The sequence below is a fragment of the Struthio camelus genome, chromosome 9 (assembly GCF_040807025.1).
Source record: "Struthio camelus isolate bStrCam1 chromosome 9, bStrCam1.hap1, whole genome shotgun sequence".
Classification (NCBI taxonomy): Eukaryota; Metazoa; Chordata; class Aves; order Struthioniformes; family Struthionidae; genus Struthio; species Struthio camelus.
In genome coordinates, this window is record NC_090950.1 from 24,602,517 (window position 1) to 24,624,103 (window position 21,587).

Consider the following 21,587-nt stretch of genomic DNA (forward strand, 5'->3'; position numbering starts at 1 on the left):
GAACTTATCCTTGTATTTCTCTCCCAGTTCCGCTCACCTTCCTTCTTTTTTGAGATGACAAACATAGTGGCCACTCATTGTAGATGTTCCCATGTGGCTGATGAACCCGAACAGCTCATATCCTGTTTGACAGATACAAATGAGAGCTTAAGTCTTCCATTGCTAACACTGCAACATGGAGCCAGGGAAACCCTTTCTTTCTAAAACTAGAGAAGCACTTGAGCACGCCTGAATCAGACTCTGCACCTCCATAGTTTACATGGCTGTACTTTGTGCACTTTACATAGCACTCACATTCACTCTCAAACATTAACATAACCCAAATCAAACCCACAAAGATCTGTGCGCATACAGCAGGGCTGTGATCACAGACACTGCTATGAGAGAGAAAGCAGCAGCAACTCATTCCCAGTTCACAGAGAGCACCATGTGAAGTGCCAGATACGTTGCTCATTCTGCACACAAATTAGCTGCGTTCACGAATGTGATCACAAGTCCCCTATAAATCAAACGAAAACGAAAATGCTAACCTTCATCAGCCCATAAAAGAGAGGACAGGAAAGAAACCTCTTCCTTTAGTAAGGGGACAATTTTTGTGCTCAGACCTCTAGAGAACTCAGCATTCATTCTTGCTCCCCACCCATTCATAACATTCACCAAGATTATCACGGAGAGTAAAAGGGTACCTTCTTTCAGGGTACTGCATAAGGACAGAGGCCTGGATTTTGGTGGAGAGGGCATTCTGGAGCCATTTTACAGTATCGTGTTGGTTATCAGGATTTCAGGCACTCAATAAATGGTCTCAGTCTATAAAGGCTAAGTACCATAAAAAATAATTATTGCAAATCTTTATTACCTAAGAATAATCAATGTTTCCCATGTCTCCAAGAGACTTAAGGTTGGTCTTTATAATGTCAGAAACAAAGAAATGAGCATTCTGATATAATCATAGCAACCATAGAAACAAAATCAAACTGCTTGTTAATAATTTTTTAGACCATTAAAGCCAAGATAGATAAGGGACAAGTGTAGAACATACACACTACAGTTATTAGAACAGGCGACTAAAGACCCTTTAAAAAACATTGTTACGTATTATCTTTATCCTAAGACGACCATTCCGCTGTTGTATTGTAGTGCCCTCAGACCTAAAATAGTTTTTTTGCCTACTTCACAGCTTCGACCGCTGTACAAAAGCCCCATCTTGTGGTTTGTTTAGCAGTAGTAGTGGTAAGAGCCATGACTTATCTCAGAGAAAAATATCATCATCCAAAAGTACATGAACATATGCAGGATCTACATTTGGTAGGTATAATCTGTAACTCGGTTCAAGGGATTATCAAATTCCCCATCAGCCCACAGGGCCACACACACTCAGGTGGTCTGTAACAGCAGCATTATCTTTGGGATGTTCAGCCTTAAGGGAATTCAACACTGTTGCTTTTCTTTATCCTATTTTTATCTCATAACAGCAGAAGAAAAATTAAAGCAAGGGCAGGAGAGACTTTCACACTGTGGCAACAAGAAATTTGGGCTCAGGTTGTACAACAAGTCCAGGGAAAGAGTTTTCTGAACTAACACAGCCCACAGAGCATTGCAGCCTCATAGAGCCAGGCTCAGCTTCAAAAGCAGGACTGGGAGTAAATTGTCTGGATCGTGTCCAGGAAACACGAGGACCACTTTCAAAACTGAAGGGAGCTCTATGAACGGTATAGGTGTGATACAACAGCACAATAACCAATGCTAAGCTGAAGGACAACTTACTTCCAGGCCCGTCTTTGATCCTGGCTTCCTCCGACCCTGTCACTGCGAGGATGTTGGCATTAACATTATTCTCCATAGCCATCATGTCCAAAGCAGGCTCACTTTCTTCCTCAGGCTCAGGGTGGCTGAAGATCCATTCCAGTGCGCGCTCCAAATTATTGTTCTGCGAGTCAAACAAGCAAAAGCGCAGCCTTTAATACCCTCTCTAGCATCATGCTACCACTTATATACTGGTCTTTGAACAGAATAAGGAACATGTTCAACAGCACTTGAAAGGTATAAGGCATATACTCTACCTCCATGGAAAGAGTTTTCAGTATTGCACTCGGCAACAGCTTGACAGATGGCAATGAAATCCTCCCACAACTATTCCCCACAGCCCCCAGGGTTCGCATCCTCAAGATGCATAGTCCTTAGGCAGCCAGGATGTTTCTCAACAGATGGTAGAAGTTAAGTTCTCCTCACTTTCCCCTCCCATTTTCACATTCATGTGAAACCCATAAGTCACCCTCCCCCAACCTAACCAAGCCAGGCATCCTGCTTTGCCAGAATGGTTCCATATGCATCATCCACTATCTGGATTTGACTTTCATAGGCATATTTCGCAGGCTCCAGCATGCACACGCGCAAAGCGTATCATACGAACAAAACCTAAACGTTACCAATAACTCATGCAACTCACTGTCGCCTTCAGTGCTTGAATTGCTACATTCCTTTGGAAGCCCATGGAAACGATAATGGCAACCATCTCCTCAGGAGGTTGGTTATCTAGTCCAACAGCTCCTAAACCAGCCGCTCCAGTGGAAGCAACCCCTCCAAAAGCAGATATGGCCAATGGTTCTGCAAAGTCTGGAACAAATAAACGTTCATCATTTCATTCTTTCATCTCACTGTATTGAGAAGTCAATAACCAACACAAACAAACAACAAACAGGACCTCAAAAGCAACCCCAAAATCAACGTAGAGTTCATTTTGCTGGCCCAGTTGGAACTTAGGTGTGTGGATAGCCTTAAAAATAGCAAGATGAACATGTACGTTGCAAAATATCTAGGTAGACAGTCTCACACTGAGCAGGCTGGAACAACTAAGCACGTCCCAAAAGTGAAACTGCAGCAAAACAGCAAAGGTTCATATGGAAGCAACGACAACACCGGAATAGCAGACAACTAGCTGATACACATATAGATGTTAAACAAACTTCAAGTCCATAGCTCAAGTGATGTGTCAGTGAAGCCCAGATCAAACTCCTTCTCCATTTTTACAGGCAACACAAAAGCAGACACTGAAGCGCAACCTCAACCAAATCCAGAGTTCCCGGGAGACGGAGCGCTCAGGTACGCTCAGGACTGAATCATCGGCCCAAACTTTGCATGGATGAGACGCAGAAAGGGGAGATCATATATATGTGTGTATATATATGTGTGTGTATATATATATATATATATGGAGAGAGAGAGAGAGAGAGAGAGAGAGCAGTCCTGTCCATCAGTAGATACACCAAGTTGGGCTTGTTCTAAGTATGATATGAATGCTCTGAGCCTGAACTAGGGAAAGCTGATATGAAAGAAAAGCATCCGGGCCATAAGACTCTGTGTACTCACAAATGGGCACATTTGCAGCACAGACCTAACCGAAGGGTAGAAAACAGAGAGCTGTCCTACACCATCAGTGAGGACAGCAGACATCACTTCTGATGAGGATGCTAAATAATGGTAGCAACAGCTTGGGACATATCATTCACAGCTCCACGTTTTCTGGGGCAGGGAAAGGGACCATCGTTTCTCTGTCACACGCTATAGAATTTGTACTTGCTGCCAAGACGCAGAAACAGGAGTTAACTTACAACTTCTGACCACTGACCTGGTTCTTCCATGTGTGCAATGATCCAGTTGAAAGCCAGTTCAGCACCCAGGTTGCCTGTATAATATACGGCTTTCCGACATGCTTCCAAAGGAAAACCCATCTCTGCCAGTTGCATAACTGCAGACTCATCAATATCTAAAGCTGCAAGAAAGAACACTCTAAAATAAAAAAGTCTAATTCCCTCTATTTTATAGTATTTCTCATTATCATTCATGGTGCCATATTACATACCACTTGGATTTGTTTTAGTACTGGAATAAACCAACACTCATTAGAAAGTAGCCTTGTGCAAAGCATTGTAGGTTTCTGTTGTGGATTTACTGATAATCTTTTGTCTCAGTAATTTATTCAGATCCCTAAACCTTGATGAATTCCTACAGGACTTTATTTATACAAAACTCACCCCTAGATTTCAAGAGGGTGGCTGGCGATGTGATGTACTGACCTCATCTAGAGGTGGGACCAAAAGCAATCATCTCTCAAAGGCAGGACCTTCCAGGTAAGAGAAACAACAGCTGCTAGATCTAGCAGTCTCCAATTCAACTTCATCTCTGAGTGACAGGCTGACAGCTTCAGCTGAGATCAGAGTCCAGAAGGAGCCAGGATCAAGCAGCTGTGACCCCCAGAACCGCAACATCCCACTGATCAGCAGCATCTTGCAGAGGGGAGTCCTGCTCAGGCCTGCTCTCCTTTGAACTCCTACAGAAACCCAGTCACTCCTCCTCCCCAGGACAGGTGGTACCTCGCTTTGTCACACAGCACCCCACTTCAACATTGCCTCTTCCAGGGCTTTTTAGCTTAGAGCAGTATTTCTGCCACTGACTCTGCTGGCACAGAAAAATCAATTTGTCCCGACAGAAGTGCCGACACTATGGAACACTATTACAAGGATCTTCTCAGTATTCTCCCTCTCTCTCTCTCTCTCTCATTGATAAATTGCCATTGGAAGTAGCGCAGAAAACATCTTGTGTAGAAATACCGCTGGTAAGAATAAAAGTTTCTAACAGAACAAATACTAAAAAGACACATTAGAGGTGTACCTACCTGCTAAAAATGCAGCAAAAAACATACTAACAGCAACAGGAGAAGGACCAGATTACACTTGAGACTCCATTTAGACTCCAGCATAAATCATTACATATACACTACTGATTTTTTGCCAAAAGTCAAAAGAAGCTATTGCTCATGCTCTGCAAATACTTTTCAGATACAGATTTCTGAAGTAAGTATGTTTATAGCCATTGACACTAACAGTGAAGCACAGAACACCACTCCAATACAAAAGTTTAAAAGAAAAAAAAGCAAAGTTAACCACAAAATAGTATCTCTGCTGTTTAATAGTTAATTTAAAATTATTATGAAATAATCATGCAAATCTCCTCAGAGAAGGACAGATATGCATGACGACCAATAAACGACAAAGATGCATAGTTTTTCTTTTCTCATTAAGACCCATTTAGAAAGGACTTGACGTTTAACATAAAGTGCACTCTTTCTTCTGTCTGGGAATTAGCAGCGTACCAGAGTCAAAGGGGTGTTTCCATGAGGTAACTTGCCCTTTTTGTACAGCAGTTCTAGCTCCTTCTGCCTACAAATCTCAATTGAAATAAGTTTCTACTAAAATCACAGTAACTTCAATGTAGAAGCACAGCAGAGTCAGAAATGAAAGTTAAAACCAGATCTTTTCTCTTCAACAACAGTTTATATAGAACTTGAAGGAGTTTTCAAGCCTAGAGAGGTGGTAGTAGGCATTCAACATACTCAGCCAACTGCTAATTTAAGGCTTTGTCCAAAACCCAATGGAGCTAGCAGAAACCCTTCTATTAACTTCAGTCTTACCTTATGTATGTGTAAATAAATTTAATTTTTAAATCTAAAAAGAAACCTACTTGCTACAGATACAGGTATAGGTATAGAGTCATAGTGTCTTTCCTCCAATAAAAGACTGCAAAGTTGAAGTTAAAATACAATCAAAACCTATATGTGACTTAGCATCTTCCAATCTGCTAACAACTCTTTTGCTATACAGAAGTATATCAGATTTCACGTTCAAAACAACTACAGATAGAGCAACAGCCCACACTTCGGCAAAACTGATGCTACTACAGATTCTTAGTAGTCCAGTACGCACGCAAGCAAATGCTGACCAAGTACAAAAGCCAAGTGCCACTTAGAAGCGTGCAGGGCACACCTTCACACATCTCTATGAAGACAGAGCAGCCGTTAACTGAGCAAAAGCAAGGCAATTTGTTTGAACAGCTGAAACGTCACTCTCAGAAAAATGATATACGTACACTCCACAAAACGGTTCATTATACGATCTGAAAATTGAGAAAGGAGAAAAAAGGGGGGAAGGGAGTAAATGACTTACGTGAAGACTGAGAACATTCATGCGAGAGAGAACAAAATTTGTATTTTTAAGTCATAGAAACATTTGATCTCATACAGGCAGTACATGAACATCGTTGCACTCCTCGCGCTTTGCCCTGAATATGACTAGGGACATTTCTGCCCAGTAATTTCCTTAACTCAACATAGAGCAAAGCAACACTGGTACAATAAACCAGCAGGAAATAAGAGTTGATGACTGACCTAAATAGACTTAAGCAAGAATCCATTTAAATGAGGTACTATCATCCATTCACTTAAACTAAAACTAGGTCAGTCCATTGAGCAAGAGGTCTGAAGGAAGAATAGGCCTTGGTAAGGAACTTCCTTCAGACCAGGAAGGACCCCATTCTATACACAAGGGAGTGACATGAGCTGATTCAGCTACAGTACTACCTAAACTATCATCAGGCTTTAAAAAAATTTTAGCACAAGAGTGCTCTTCAAATAATAGCAATTTAGTAACACCTCCTAAGAAACAAGTAGGTTAAAGCTCCACTCCCCTTCTGACACCTGTCATGAGACCCCGTGTAGGGTTCTGAGGCGAAGTTATCTGCACCAGGCTTTGGGAAGCACGCAATGACTTTACTGAAAGGGAATCATGAAAACGCACTGAAAGTCATTGCTGTCTGAATGCGGCTGATTTTAATCAACCTAGAGGTCTTCAGACTCTCCTGTAGCCATTTAAGTCCTAAACACCAACAAAGGTTCAATAAGGATGAGCACAAGGACTTCATCCTTAAGTAAGGATAATCACCCACGCAAATAAAAGATATGGAGTAATTCTGCATGTAAAGATAAAATTTTATGCAGCACAAGCAGATCTCCACTGAACAGTATCATGGTTGCAACCAAGGCAACCACAGCCAGGCAAGATAAGTAGGAGACTACAGCCAGCAAAGCAAGTGAAATAATCTGTTTCACAAAGTACGATTTCTATCTTCAGGTATAGCAATTTCCAACAGATATGGACTACCTGGAAAAAGTCCAAAGCAACAACAACAATCATAAATCCTGAAAACAACATCCAAACAGCAAAGCTAGAAGAACCAGGGCTATTTAGGAGAGAAGAAGGAAAGGCTGTGGGGAGATAAAGTAGTCTTCAATTATAGAATCACAGAACTGCTTTTTATCTGCAGCTCCAAAAGGTTAAGACGGAGGGGAATCAGTATGTGCTAGAGGGTGAAAGGATAAAGGGTGAGATCAGGAAAACAGAAGTCAATACCTTTAGGATCATCAGGAATGATAATGGGAGGAGCAACGTCTGGAAGTTCCTCTTCTCCCGGCTGGAGACCCATGGCCCTTAGATGGCTGACGTCCAGTATATCTGGCATCTCTATAGAAACATCTACAGAAGTAGAGGAACAGGCTAAGGTTATGAATTCAGCAAAACGACCACATGGCACAAACCTACCCCTTCAGAGAGAGGACTCTGACCCACAAGCTACACATGCAGTCAGAATTCTCTTGCTGAAAACAGCTATTTGAGAAGTTCGGAATGCTAAAGCACAATTTAACTAGAGGTCAGACTACATAAACCTGTCTTTTAACTCCATACACCTGATAGTTTAGTTTACTCTACCATAATCTTAACTTAAAATAAAGGTAAAGACAACAATGACGACTCAAACCAGGTCCTCATTATAAATGTGTGTATACGGACGTGTAAATAGGCATTACAGGATATCTTGGACAGAATAAGAAAAAGGTAAGCATAAAAGGCACATACCAAGCTTTTTGGGTACCCAGTCAAGGCCAAAGGTGAACTTCTTTATCTGTACCACTAAGTACTCGGGAAATGAAGCAAAACGAGAAGTTCTGGGAAGCACAAGAATTAAAATTCAGTGAAGCAAGGCAACAAAAATCTCAAGAAACACATATTTCAATACCTCACGCAGACTGAGATGAGTAACTTTATGCCAGAGTGAAACAAATGGTGATGGATTTTATAAACATAAGTGAGAACCTAAGTTTCACAAAAGAGTATGTTTTCAAGTACAGTGAAGAGGTACAGTAGCAGCACTTGCTTTCTATACATTCATGTAATGAATGTCAGTCCAAACCTTCACAGAAGTTCTGTTTATAGGAAGAGCAGAGAAAACAACTGCAAGTAACAAGTTAAACTTGTTTACACAAGTTGTTCCTAAGTTGAATGTTGGGAAGTAAATTTTGAATGACATATTGGGTGGAATTTTAGGGCATGGTCTTAAAATGGAGCTTGTACAGAATGTAATAACAAGGAAATCTGTATTTTTTAAAATTGCTTTTCTAATAACAGCAACACTATCCATGAGGTATCAGTCCATCTTTAAAGCATTTAATCAATCAAAGATAACAAAGGTGTCACGTTGAGTTTTTCATGTGTAAGTGCCATATAAAATATCTACACGATATTGTTACTGAACTATTGTGAAACTTCCCCAAAGAGAGAATGAGTCCAGAGTATAAGGGGACCCCTGATTTTTGCCTGCTTTCTGAAGAGATGAGAATTAGTCTTGAACACAGCGTAACATTATGTGCACCCCATTCTCCAGGCTGACATTTTTCCCAATTTAGACTCCTGCACCCTTCCTTTTTACCTTACATTTGCATATACCATCCTTTTTTTCTAATTAACTTTACACTGGATAAAATACGGTAAAACGTATCACTAATATAATCCCTTCCTTGTGTAATACTTTCTAAAGACTTCCTAAAACTTTCTATATTCTAGCTCTCTCCACCTTGCAGTTTTAGTAAATTTATGATCTGCAGTAGAAAACGTTGAATTTTAAACAAGACAGACAAATTCTTCTTAATCTTCTTTGGGGATGAGGAAGAGTTAAACTATAAACTAATCCTAGATCTATTTAAATACTAGGATATTCTTGCAACATATATATTTACAGCTAATACATAAACCTTTAGAGTTCTGCTGCATTCTCACTGTCAAGTGCACTTGCCTCCCTATTTTCAATACAACGTCATCAGTGAAACTGTACACTAAGAGGGCAACGAGCCATCGATACGTTAAGTGATTTAAAAATACCCAAGTACCCAGCCATAGCAAACCAGCTGCAGAGCCCAGTTTTCAACCACACCTTGCTGTTGAAATACAAAAATGAAACCTGACAGGGGACTAACTCTTGTTCTGATCAAGAAATATTGCCCCTGAAAATTGTACTGACCTCTACCTGCTGTCCTATCTCTTCTCAATGCTTTCTAAGTCCAAGATGCTCTTGGTTATGTCTTTTATCTACCCGAATATAAAAACATCAGGTATGTTCCTTCTTTTATATGTCCATCTTGTACCATGGCCTCATACAAGTTACAGCAATCAAGCTTAATAGATGCAACCAAGCACTGTAGCATGCAGAGGTGGATGTGCTGAAATCCAGACACACATAACATATAACATAACATAATAAAAAACAAAGTTTTCAGCATAGCATGTTGCAAATGCAAACATCTCCATCCATCTAAAGAAACTGCTTACACAAGAAGTACAACTTCTGTTCACTTCACCCTGTTCTGTTGCCACACAATGCCCTTCAGTATTTTTAGTCATAGGATAACATCAAGAGACCAAGCACAGAGATGCAGGCTACGTATCTTACGGCAAAATACAGAGCTTTAGCACTAGCTAATTCACGGTATCCTGTTTTAAAACGTGGGCAGACAATTAAGTCAAAAGATACCACACCACATCATCTCTTGGAGCTTGACAGTTGAGACCAATTTAGTTCCTGCTCAGTTGATCATTACGACTCTCGCCAGGGTTGATCTGCACATAATGTTTACGAGCCCCAGCACCAACAGAATCCCACAGCGCATTGTGCCTTTGTCTGTTCCTCACTGTGTCACATCCAGGTAGCAAGATAAGCGCAGAGCACTACCATACAGGTTTTTAATAGGTAGCCAGACACTTACTTGACTCCTGCAGATTTTGCTTGAAGGGCGCTGCTCCAGAAGTCATCTACATTGTTTGGTTCAGAAAAGGCCTGCAGACACGCACTAAATGGGATCTTGGCACGGACAAGCTCTGGTGGGGCTCTCCTAGCAGCTTCTGCTTCTCGTCTCTTCAGCTCATAGGCAATTAATTCATCTGAGAAACATACATGACACTAAAAACTAAAGGAACTAAATGAGAGTTCATGGCTGCGATGTGCCTCTCTGCGGTGTTATTTTTGCAAGTATTAGAAGTACAAAGTCCAACTCCCAATAAAAACTTCTACATGGCTCTAGCTAGGCATCAAAGCTTTTTGTCTATATTGGGGTGAGGGAGCCACGCTTAAAACCACATTTCTGCTCACGGTGAAAACACAGAATTTGAAATACTTGGGGATAGGTGATTAAAACCTTGCCGTGACAACCACAATCTCGTATTTATAGTAATATCATCAATCCACTTTATTAGCTCTATCTGACCTGGAAAATGATTGCGGTCTATCTCTGCCATCTCGTGTTCTAGACACGACAGGGTTTTCTATGATCTAGATAGCGTCCCGACACTGACAAGATGAGCAGCATCATATGGTAAATTCATAAACTGATATAACTCCTGAGCTATTATAAGATGCTCTTCTATAAGCAACAGAACCATTACTGACACTGATGAATAAAGAATGAGAAATTCACCAGAACTTAAATTTTCAAATCAAACTGGTCTCTTAAACGTATCGCCCAGTTCAAAGAGTTATGTGTAAGGTGAAAAGCGGTAAGGAAATTGTCTACCTTGTGCTATTTCAGAGGTTCTGATCAAATTATAAGAATAGCTCCTTTTTTCTTTAAAATCTATTAAATATAGAGGTTATAAAGGAAACAAGAAGCAGTCAAGCCAATTTCCAGATTCTATCCTCCTTCTAGTGCTCCTCTGATGTCCCCTTCACTTCCACATCGAGCATACAGTTATTATCTTGGTCTGTAAGACTCTTCACAGCTTTACCACTGACTGCATAAACAATCATCATCTGTCAGTTCCTCCCTCCCTCTTCCAAGTCTTCTAGCCTTCCTCAGCCACCTTCTCCTTTAAAAACAATTATGTGCTGTCAGGCAGCTCACATGCATGAAAAAACATTTCTGTACATAAAATGGATGTCTGCCACTTCATCCTCCTTCCCACCTCTCCTAAAGCTCATAATCCTCAGTTGGTACATTTTGGCTTTATAGATGACAAACTGACTATATCTCTTCTGTATACTATACCTTATCGCAAAACTAGAAAGCTTACAATCTGTCTCTAACAAACACAAAGCATGCTTTTCACAATATTCACGGGCTAGTACGTTCAGTTCCTTCTTCTCTTTTTTAAGAGGAAAAAATATACGTATTTTGTATACTGGTTCACTGTCCAGGACAAAGGGACCTTTAGGACAAAGACATCCTAATTGGGACCTCTGGGTACACGTGCACGCACGTGCACAAAACAAAGGTAAATAACTTGTGCCGATAAATGTATTTGCTCAAATCACAAGTTTTGTAATCACGAGACTCGGACATCTTATCACACAAATTGCTACAATTCTTGGTGATGCGTTCTGGAGCGCTGACTCTTCTGCTGGTCCCACAATTTTCAGAAGAAATCTGTTCAAAAGCTTGCCAACAGTATCCAGATACAATCCCGTTTTCCAACAAATATAGGCAGGGACTCTAAAGCCACAAACCGATGTGTGTTAAAAGCGGCGCTTAAAAGCCCAACAAAGTAACCTTCCCCTCAGATTAGCTCATTGGCTTGATTTACCACACGGACCTGAACCATCGTATCTGTATAAAAAAAATCTCATATGGGTAACATCTTGATAAAATTTGCCACCAACAAGCACGTTCAGGAGGTCACAGCCTCATTCTCTCATAACTGAGAGAGTAACCAGAAAGTCAAACGACGGACCTGTTTCTTCCTTTACCTTTATTTGTTGCTGCCTCCATGGCAACTGGTAACTGCATGATATAGTCCACCCTCTCTGTGTAGCGGACCTTTCTGGACTGGCAGCATTGCGTGCGTTCTTCCACTAGGAACCGGAAAACATCACTGGGGTTTTCTGAACCAACAGGATTCCTCTGAAAGGAATAGCAGAGTCAGTCACTTGAGTGATGATCATTCAAAAGAACAGAGAAGCCCAAGCATGCCGATTGTTTTACGGTGAGCACAGACACCATTCTTGCACCCAGACCTAACAGCTCTGCTTACATTTCATTTCATGCAGGACTCCTGCTCCCACAAAGAACCCCACTGAAATCCCCAGCGTCCATGTATGCAGCAGTATATTCCCACACATAGTAAACTGCAGGGTGTAGACCTAACAAATCTGATCAACCGAGTGAACAAAGCAAACAGAAGATGCGAGGAAGGTGGCAGGCTATAATACAGAGAAAGAGCTCATTTAAATACCATGGAGCATCCTTTTAGCAAATAGGATAGCACGCTGAACCTGCACTGAAACAGACAAGCAGCGTGTAGTTAATTATCCAAAGGGAAATGTCATACAAATAATACAATCTCTCTTTATTGTTCATGTAAATGCCTGTTTATCAGGCAAAAAACTGAAAAATATTTTCTCACTGCCCTATAATCAGTACATGTGTTTTTGGAATGTGGAACATCATGCATGCAAATGTGAATATACATGAATAAACAACCTTGATTCTTGGGCAAATGGGAAAACCAGGGAGGAAGGACGGACAAGAAAAAAAAATGCTTTAAATCGAAACTAGGTGTCTTTGTACATTTTATTTTCAGGAAGACAGAATTAAGATTCACAGTACTGCGTCTTTCGCAAGCAGCATTGAACTGGAACTCAGTGGAACTACCGTTTTATATGGAAATGTTCAACTAACAAATAGGCACTGCTTTCGGCAGGGGAGTCCTTCCCGCTTTAACGACTCGGTGACACACAGCTGGGATTTGCAAAGGAGCTGGACATGCTGACTAGTTTGCTCTTGATGACAATATAAATTCAGAATAATAATAATACCTAACCTATTTACTATTCCAAGATAGACTTTGGTATGGTAAACAAATGTATAGCATGTAATCATGAACTGAACAGTAATTTAAAAGGATAGTCACATATGTTTATAAGTCTTATAGCTCGTTCAGTGATGCTCGACCTTTCTATCTCTCTTGCAGTTGTATCAGCAGCATTGGCCCTGTGTGTGGTCATGCAAGAGCCTGAAGTAATGAGAAAGGAGAATAAATAAAGCAAATGGCTTCTAAACCAAGATGCATTTAAACTGGTACAGTTGTCTATATATTCAAAGCTATTTAAAAAAATTGAGTCATTCATGTAATATATCAGTCCACATTACCTAATATAAGCAGGTAAGAAGAAGCAATAATCCAGATCATCTCACCTCTACTAGATTTATAAGATGTAGGAAAAATTCCTGTGCGTCCTGTTGTCTATTAGAAGAAAATTCTGGATGACCTTTACTTATAAAAGCCTTAAACATTCGGGGAGATATTCCATTGTGTTGAGGCTAAAAATAAATGAAACAAAGAGAAAGCTTTTTAAGAAGTATTTTTATTCATTCCTGGACCAAACTACCCAAAGTCACTCTACTAGATCTATCTGTGGCCCATTTCTGGCACTAGAGAAATGGCAGTTTCAGTTTCATCTGGACTTCCATTTTAATAAAAGTGAAAAGGCTTCTGAAATATGATTGGGATGTTTTATGTTTTTGGAACCGTTTCCTGCAGCTTTCACTCTATCTGATTTTTCCATGGCATTTGCGAGTTAAGAGCCCACTGAAGATTTGCTAAGGGAGAGTAGTTTTCAGAAAGGCCACATGACTACACTGCTTGCTAACATTTGACATTCCTTTCAGACCTCTGTTTCTCTTTAAAAGTATGGGGGCATTGAAGTACTTTGATCTATCAGCTAGCAGCTTTACTCAGGACAAAAACCTTTCCACAGCAATCTAAAGAATCAAGCAGAGAGCAACAAATGTGCACGGCACACATTCCCAGATGGGTAGTTAAGAACAGACATGAATTTGCTGTTTGCAGGTATAGCTTATGTTCAGGGACGAGAACATACTGCCTTTAGCCATTCAGTAGGAATGAGTTACTCCAGGAGAAAGCTACCCCACATTAGAAAATCTCTAGCTTGCAGTAGAGTCCTCACTTCGACTTTTGCATTCTTTAACTATGCCATATTAAGGAGCTTTATTTTGTCTCTTTCTCTTAAATTGCACCCTCAAGACAACACTGGATAATATCACTTTTAAATACCACTTTTGAAATGGTCAGAACCCTTAGCTTAGATTTGCCCTTATCCTCCAAAAGAATCCTTTTTCAAAACAGTCCAAGGCAAAGTGTAGCCTTTCTGATATGTCAGAGGGTTGGCTGTTAAACACTCGGCCAATCTCAGTCCTCACTGCAGCTGTGCTATCATCCCAGTATAAAAATAGAAAAAGCAGCATGAAGTGGAAGGCACATAAAGCACACACTGAAAAATCAAAACTTTATTCTTGGTTTCACCAGGGTAACGTAGTCCTCGATCAATGGAAATCAGAAGCAGATTCTCAGTCTTAATGCTTTTCCTATTTCTGGCAACACACCAGCAACCTCACTGGGCTAAGATGCTCTTTGAAGGCCCTGTAAAGATCAAGAGTTGCAGTACTGCTTCCATAAAGAGACCTTCTAGGGATTTCGGAATGTTGGGTTACGTATCGCGTCAGTGTCCTCAATTGCCTTTCATCACAGCTAGGACTGGGGAGAGAATACTAAAAACAACTCAAATTACTATATACCTGGCCTCTTTCTGTATCAGAGGCAAGAATGCTGCAAGGTGGCACATTCGCCCTGATATCTAATGCAAAGTGTTCGGAGTTTAGCCATGTTTACATCTATATACCTTTTATTCAGCCATTTGAGCAGGAAGAACAGGAACGTGCCATGTGTAACATTCTCTAGGAGAGAGAGGATCACCCCCTTTATACCTTTTCCACCTGAAGGGCATGCAAACAGGAGAAGAAATGGCAAAGCTCTAAACAGAAAATCAAGTCCTAGCTAAAGACCTGTTAGGCTTTGAGCCTGCTTTTATATTGAAGTGGGTCCAGGAAAACTGCTGTCATTCCCAAACTGAACTCCTGTGCTGAAAAGATTTTTTAGCTCCACACAGAACCAAGAATATTTATAGAATACCTAGCATACTTTCCTCATCAACAGTTGAAAAACAGTTTAGCTAAATATAGACTGTGCTGGACCACTACAGCTCTCACATGAATGCTTTTACAGGCAACAAGTCCCCAGAACTTTGGACGAAATCCAAAGAACCAGGGAGCTAGCGAACTTTTGCACATAGGAGGAAAAAAAAAAAAGTAAAAGAATAAAAATAAAATGAATAACTGATTTTATAGACACAAAGCAGAAGCACTTGAAAATGCTGAAGGCCTAAAAATCCTACTCAATTTTATTTATTATGAATGTCAACACAACTATCTGGATGGTAATATACAATCTTTATGGATATCAGCACTATTGTGAAAAAAATTCCTAATTTTGGAAGTCCAGAGTGAAGAAGGTGGGCAATATCCATACCTTATTTTTTCTAAATAAATCTTCAATACAGTAAGAATGAAAGCAGTAAAAGAACTTCAAATCTTAATACACGTTACTAATTGCTTGATAAGGAAATCATCTAATGCACGTAACTACAACTTTACTGAAATGAAATTAGGAACAATACAAGTACTCTCTGATGCCAGTAGATGGCTACTACTACCTACCTGGCAGAGATTTATACTACCTGTCACTAAAAAGTTCTCAACACTTCATTACATATTGCTAGTAGTCACTGCTGGGGTAAACACTGAGATGCAGTTTTATTCTAAGGGTTCACTTCCATGAGCTTCCAGCATATTATTCTTCACTGAGATCCTGTGTGTGTTTAACAAAGCAGGCCAGTCAGTATACATAATGTGAGGAGCCTGTTGAAAGCCATCCCACCATTCTTTAGTGACAGTGATTCACTGATGGTTTTTAACTTTATTTAAAGGACACATGAGCGGGATTCATCAGTTTCTCCAGAACAATGAATAGGTACTGCACAAAGCAATTGCTCAAGAGACATGGGGCTTTCACCTGTGTACCAGATGACCTTTGTCCAAGAGCTCCCAGGTATTCTAATTCTAAAAGGAGAAATCCCTCTATCAATAACTGATAAAGGTAGAGTAAAATATCTATTTCCATGGAAACTATCATCATGTTTCTGTGACAGAAGCATGCCTGACTTTTACTGTCTCTAAAAATATTAACTGGTCTCAGAGATACTTTTTTAATGAAGAAAAGGTCTTCTCTACATACAGTATTTTCAGTATTGGTTATTATTTGACCTTTCCTTTCTAAATATTCCATCCTTGGAATCTTTGGTTTCATTTCACATGCTGCGTGGGGTCACAGTACCAGAGGTCGGCAGGGACACAGATATAATCTGGGACCTATTTTCCCAGCATTCCTCTGAACAAGATGTTTTAAAGTATATCGTTTGCATAGTAAAACAACTCTAAAATCAACAGATTCATCTGGGTGGATAACACTGTCCCAGTAACTAATGTTTTGCTTAAATGCATCACTAGAGGAGAAACAAAGGTGTTTAAACAGAGAGGTGAAACCTGAATTAACATTATTTTCACTCTTCAAAGCGGGGGAAATTTACAACGACTAACAAGAAGAGAGGAAACTTTTCCATCTCACCACTAAACTACTGACATTTTTTCTTCACAAAAGCGAGCAAGAAGAGGTAAAAAGATAAACCAAGGAATCAAGCTGGCCCCATGATCCTTGTTGACAACAACAGATAAGTTGCGTCTTGGTTAAAAATTATCCTTACTGTTAAAAAAAAAAAAAAAAAAAAATCAAAAGACTGTAGGACAAAGAGAACATGAATAGGTTTTCTGATGACTACAAGTATTCATCGCTGAAGGAGGAAAAAACAGACAAATGAAGATACAGTTTTGTGGATGCTACAATGCCAAACACACACCGTGATGATTTTTGCAACGTATGAAAACCAGGCAACTTTCATGCTGCAGAACAGCACAAAAGCAATACCAAGATTATCAAACCAACAGCAGCGGTGTTTCTGAAGCTATATATCAACAGATACTGAGCCGAGTATCTGTTGTGCTGCAAAATTACTGCCAATTACAGCAAAAGCAGAAGGAGAGCCTCCTACTGGTAGCACTCATTATGAGAGAGAAATGAAATCCTTCATTATACAAACATGGGAAAGTTTCTTTCCTCCTGCACTTCCTCTCTCTTTTGTGTCTGGCACCTTAGCTACACAATACTTCCCTTGGCATATCTTTGTTCTGAAACTGTCTCTTCTCAGAAAGCTGATTCCAAGTTTTCTTCTGCTTTGAATTATTACAAACGAGGAATTAAAATTACCTTTTTCCCCCCAGACGTCCAGCAAATAGAGTTTCAATTTGTATCCAAAAATCACACCTGTTACTATGTTTTCAGGTTAGATCCCATAGGCACAAACATGCTTCTGCAGTATTTTTGTACCATAAAACACCTGAACCAGTCCTTAGCGGATCTGGCTCTGAATGGCACCTCCTTCACAGTCACGAAAACCTCCGGCACCACTGACGTTACCTAGACAGCTTCTTCTGAAATCAGGTGGAATTCTGTCAGACACCTCACTGGAGACAGCTTCTTTAGGCTTTTATATTTCTTTTGGGATCTCAGAAAGGATTTGGAAGTTTACTTACTCTAAACTTAGGACTTACTTTAGGACTCTCTAAACAACATTCTTTCATCCCTCAGGCATGATCCACATAACATAAGTTCTACTAACTCTCGCACTCACCACTGGAGCAGCAGAATACTTTAATAGCAGAACCAATGGTTGCTTTAATGCTTTGCACAAATAGCCCCTGACTAATACACTCCTGACTAGAATCCTGCACATTCCACCTTGCTAAGCATCCCATGCTGGATCCACCCGTGCTCTCCGATGCCCAGCACCTGTTCCCTTTTCTCGGGATATCACTTTTACCTAGTTACCAGGCTGCACAAGCTCATTCAAATACCTTGTGTTCTTCTTTCATCACCTGCTCAATAAGCTCAGATTTCATGGGTGGCTTAGAGTACTGGCCTGAAAGGAGGCCATGTCCCAGTTTAGCCCTGCAGAGAAAAAGAGAGGGGAAAGAAGGGGTGGGAGGTGGTAGTGGAAATCAAATACACAGGGAAAAAATAGAAAATAGGAGAAGACATTTTTGCAGAAAAAAAGAAATTTACTACGTTTGACACCCTGAGAAAACATAATTATCCATAACTAAGAAGGCAGGGCTTCACACTCCACCCTATGCCAAATCTCACTTGCAAGCCCATGCTGAGATGCTCTTTTGCCCTACCACTACGTTATTTAGATTCTATTTAACCTGACAGAATAAATCATTCAAAAGCGTCACTTACATTTGAGTGTTGAAATCTTGTGTTGGATCAAGAGGGGAGTAGTCAAATATTCTTGGAAGGCTTCCCACGTACCTGGATAGCAAGAACAAAGCAGAAACATTCAAATATCACAGAAAGATTTACTTAGAGATACCCTAATAGATACTGCAGTGATATTTCAGCAAGCTCCCGCTGTGCTGGCAAGTCAAACTTTGCATCATGGCAATGACTTAATCTAGCCCTAGTGAGCGCTTCTATCATTCAAAAAACATAGTAAAGAAACCAGGAAGTGGACATTTGAGTTTTGCTTATTCACTTCTAGCCAGATAGAAAGCATATGGCACTGTTATTCCTCTAGGGTTTATATTCTCTTCCATGATCTGAGCTATTCTCCCAGTTCTTCATGTCTTAGCATTTCTCTGCCTCTAAGGGGATAACTAGGTAACAAATCTACTTTTAGCAGCTTGCATTCCAACACACGTTATTTACCATAATTAAGCCTCTAAACATCTTCATGAAGTAACTATAGTATCTCTGCCTCTCACCATCCTAAGAGGTTTTGCTCAAAAAAACAGAACTAGGTTGAGAACCAAGGTACTTCCCAATCCTAACCAACTTTGCCAACTAAATTCCACTTACATCAGGACCAAAATACAAAGAAAAGTTTTTATTGAGCAACTTCCTGAGAGAAATGAAGGTTAACACTGAGGTAGATATTGTCTTAGTCAGTTTGCTGAAAAGCAAAGCTTTTAGTAGCTCTCTGTCTGAGCATTGCTTCATTTCAACACAACAGGTTAGGTAGGCAGGGCCATGCTGAAAGAAGGCATCTAAGTTCTACTAGATCCATCTTTCGTTAAAGATTTCCACTGCTGTATTGATAGCAAATGCTCCAGGCTACTCCAAGGATCACGCCACAGTAAATAACCTCCCTTAGAAAAGTCCATCCTGATGTTTTTTCTAAAGTGGAGGTAGAAAAGCTGGCAATTAATGAGTCTACAGACTGTGCTCCGTATGGCTAACAAAACCAGGTTTTCTACCTCGTTTTCCAGAAGGCAATTGCTACATGAAAACCTGGGAGGCTTTCCAAGATCTAAAAGCATCACTTCCAGAACGTGTGCTACTTCATTGTACTTCATTTCAAAAAAACACACTGAATTTTATTGCAAATCATAGACTGTCCTTCATAAAAAGGTTTCCCTTCTTGGGGGGACGAGCGTTCAGCTTTGATCGGTCAAGAATATTTTATTGTCTTCTGTCACGCTTGTGATGAATGACAGGCAGACACAAGCAAAAACGCTTTTATTTTTCTCTTTTTATTATTCAGCAGAAGAATATGCTCACACTACCCTTACTATGAAATGATTTTTTTTTAAACTCAAGTTTTAATCAAAAAAATACCTCTAGCTAGTATACTTTCCCTCTTCTTAGCCATGCCTGTATGCAAAAGGTGCAATGTTTCATATTAGCGTGAATCAACATTGACATAGTTGTACCAATATAGCGTGGTTGCATAAATGACACTGTAGGAATAGAATTTGTATTTCTGCAACTACATTAAGGCAAGGGCCAGCAGGAGAAAAAAACAAAAACAAAAAAAAACCAAACACAACCACAGCACTATCTGTTGTGATACTGATCTATAAATGAAAAACAGGGACGGGGCAATTAAGTTGGCAAGGTGGCATATGATTCTCCACCACTGAAAACAAAGCAAGCTTTGAATTCCAAGGCAAGTGGGGTTTTGGGCTCCAATCTTTTCCATCACAGAACAACATAATCACTACTTCTAAGCGGCCACTGAACTGACAGAGAGAGGCCTGTTTGTAGGAGAGGCAAAAATTAAAATACTATTTGCTTAGAAAAACAGAGATTGGGGAACGCAGCAGCTAGTAAGAAAAGCTGGCGTGGAACTACGTACGCTCGCTGGAACTCTGGGATGCTGAAAATGGCTTGCATGACAGCATTGAGGTAGCAGCTATTTCCAAGGTTCTTCATGCCAGTATATCCTGGGCCATACATGGGCTTGAGTTTCACACCAGCTTCCTGAATCACTTCCCATTCAGAGACTCTTGGTTTGATGTCATTATCTGTTAGCCCATTCTCAGTCTGAAAGCAAGAAGGACGTTCTCTTAAAAAAAAAAACCCACCTTCAGCAACAATTACTACAATGCTGCTATCATTATCACTAACTATATACCAGAAAAGAAGAGCCAAATCAACAGGAAAAAGGAAGTAAATCCTCCATGTAGGGGAAGAGATCAGGATCAGAACACCAGCAGCTTGCTCTTCCAGCATTACCCTGTCCGTACAATTAACGCTCTGCTTCAGAGCACTGGGTCTTTGCACGTTTCTAGATGCGACCTCAGTCTCAGCTGGGAGTCCCTCTTCTTTCAGGGCTGTGAACTCAAACCTCCGCACAAAAACACTGCATTTTTTTTCAGGTTTTGTATTGCATTTGTAATGGCCAGGAATAGCTGCTGCTCCAGAAAACCATCCCAACAAATAAGACAGATGAAAGCTGCAGATCCAGGAACTCTTCCCTTCATTCACATGGGAAAGCCCATATTTGTGATGCTGAAGTTTCTCCCATTCAAAGCTCAGCCTTCAGCTTGTATGTACACAGCTTGTTAGTAGAGGTCACTACGCTGTCTCATTTACTGCTGGCACTACTCCACCACTTCACTAATAATTTTACAGACTGGTCGGAAGACAGGAGGCGAGACCCCTGCTGTAGCCAAGTGAGTAAGTTCTGATTCTCATTTCATCACAGCTGACATGGTAACAAAGTTTTTAAGCTTCCTGAGCAAAACAGGTTTTCCAGAAGCCTCTCTGGCTAAAAGAAATATTTCACTCATGATATTGGCAACAAAATCGGCATACCAAAAATAAGGTCTGTTAGTACCATGAGGGCTTTTGAAATACAGTTCAACTCTTCTCTACTATTTTACAGTTTATTGTTGGTTTTCTCTTGACTTGGACAATGAAATAGACTAAACCAGTTACCAGGCTCGTTCCTTTCTAATACAGTTTTCATGTTTAGGTTCTCAGGTAGTCATTCTAGGCTACGTGCTTGAATGAAAAAATAAATAAAAACACCTGCCTTTATATCCAAAATCCATTCAGACTTCTTAGATTATCTAAACAGAACCGGAACCAGCATCCACTGAGACAGAAATTGGGAGAAGGACT

At 40.3% G+C, this 21,587-nt stretch overlaps 1 protein-coding gene across 6 annotated transcripts in view; it reads right to left on the minus strand.

The window, feature by feature from the left end:
* USP13 (ubiquitin specific peptidase 13) overlaps positions 1-21,587 on the minus strand; it is a 59,262-nt gene that overhangs the window by 4,744 nt on the left and 32,931 nt on the right. For 3 of the 6 annotated variants that reach the window (XM_068954273.1, XM_068954275.1, XM_068954276.1), the window contains exons 8-20: positions 20,317-20,504; positions 18,420-18,491; positions 18,035-18,128; positions 13,346-13,471; positions 11,899-12,052; positions 9,926-10,100; positions 7,746-7,834; positions 7,242-7,364; positions 5,923-5,949; positions 3,626-3,769; positions 2,447-2,613; positions 1,765-1,927; positions 38-122 (exon numbers count right to left, since the gene is read on the minus strand). In XM_068954273.1, the coding sequence (XP_068810374.1) occupies positions 38-122; positions 1,765-1,927; positions 2,447-2,613; positions 3,626-3,769; positions 5,923-5,949; positions 7,242-7,364; positions 7,746-7,834; positions 9,926-10,100; positions 11,899-12,052; positions 13,346-13,471; positions 18,035-18,128; positions 18,420-18,491; positions 20,317-20,504 (1,607 nt within the window). Of the gene's footprint in view, positions 1-37; positions 817-1,764; positions 1,928-2,446; positions 2,614-3,625; positions 3,770-5,922; positions 5,950-7,241; positions 7,365-7,745; positions 7,835-9,925; positions 10,101-11,898; positions 12,053-13,345; positions 13,472-18,034; positions 18,129-18,419; positions 18,492-20,316; positions 20,505-21,587 lie in introns of all 6 variants that reach the window. The other 3 variants (XR_011142820.1, XR_011142819.1, XM_068954274.1) reach the window with 3 other exon arrangements.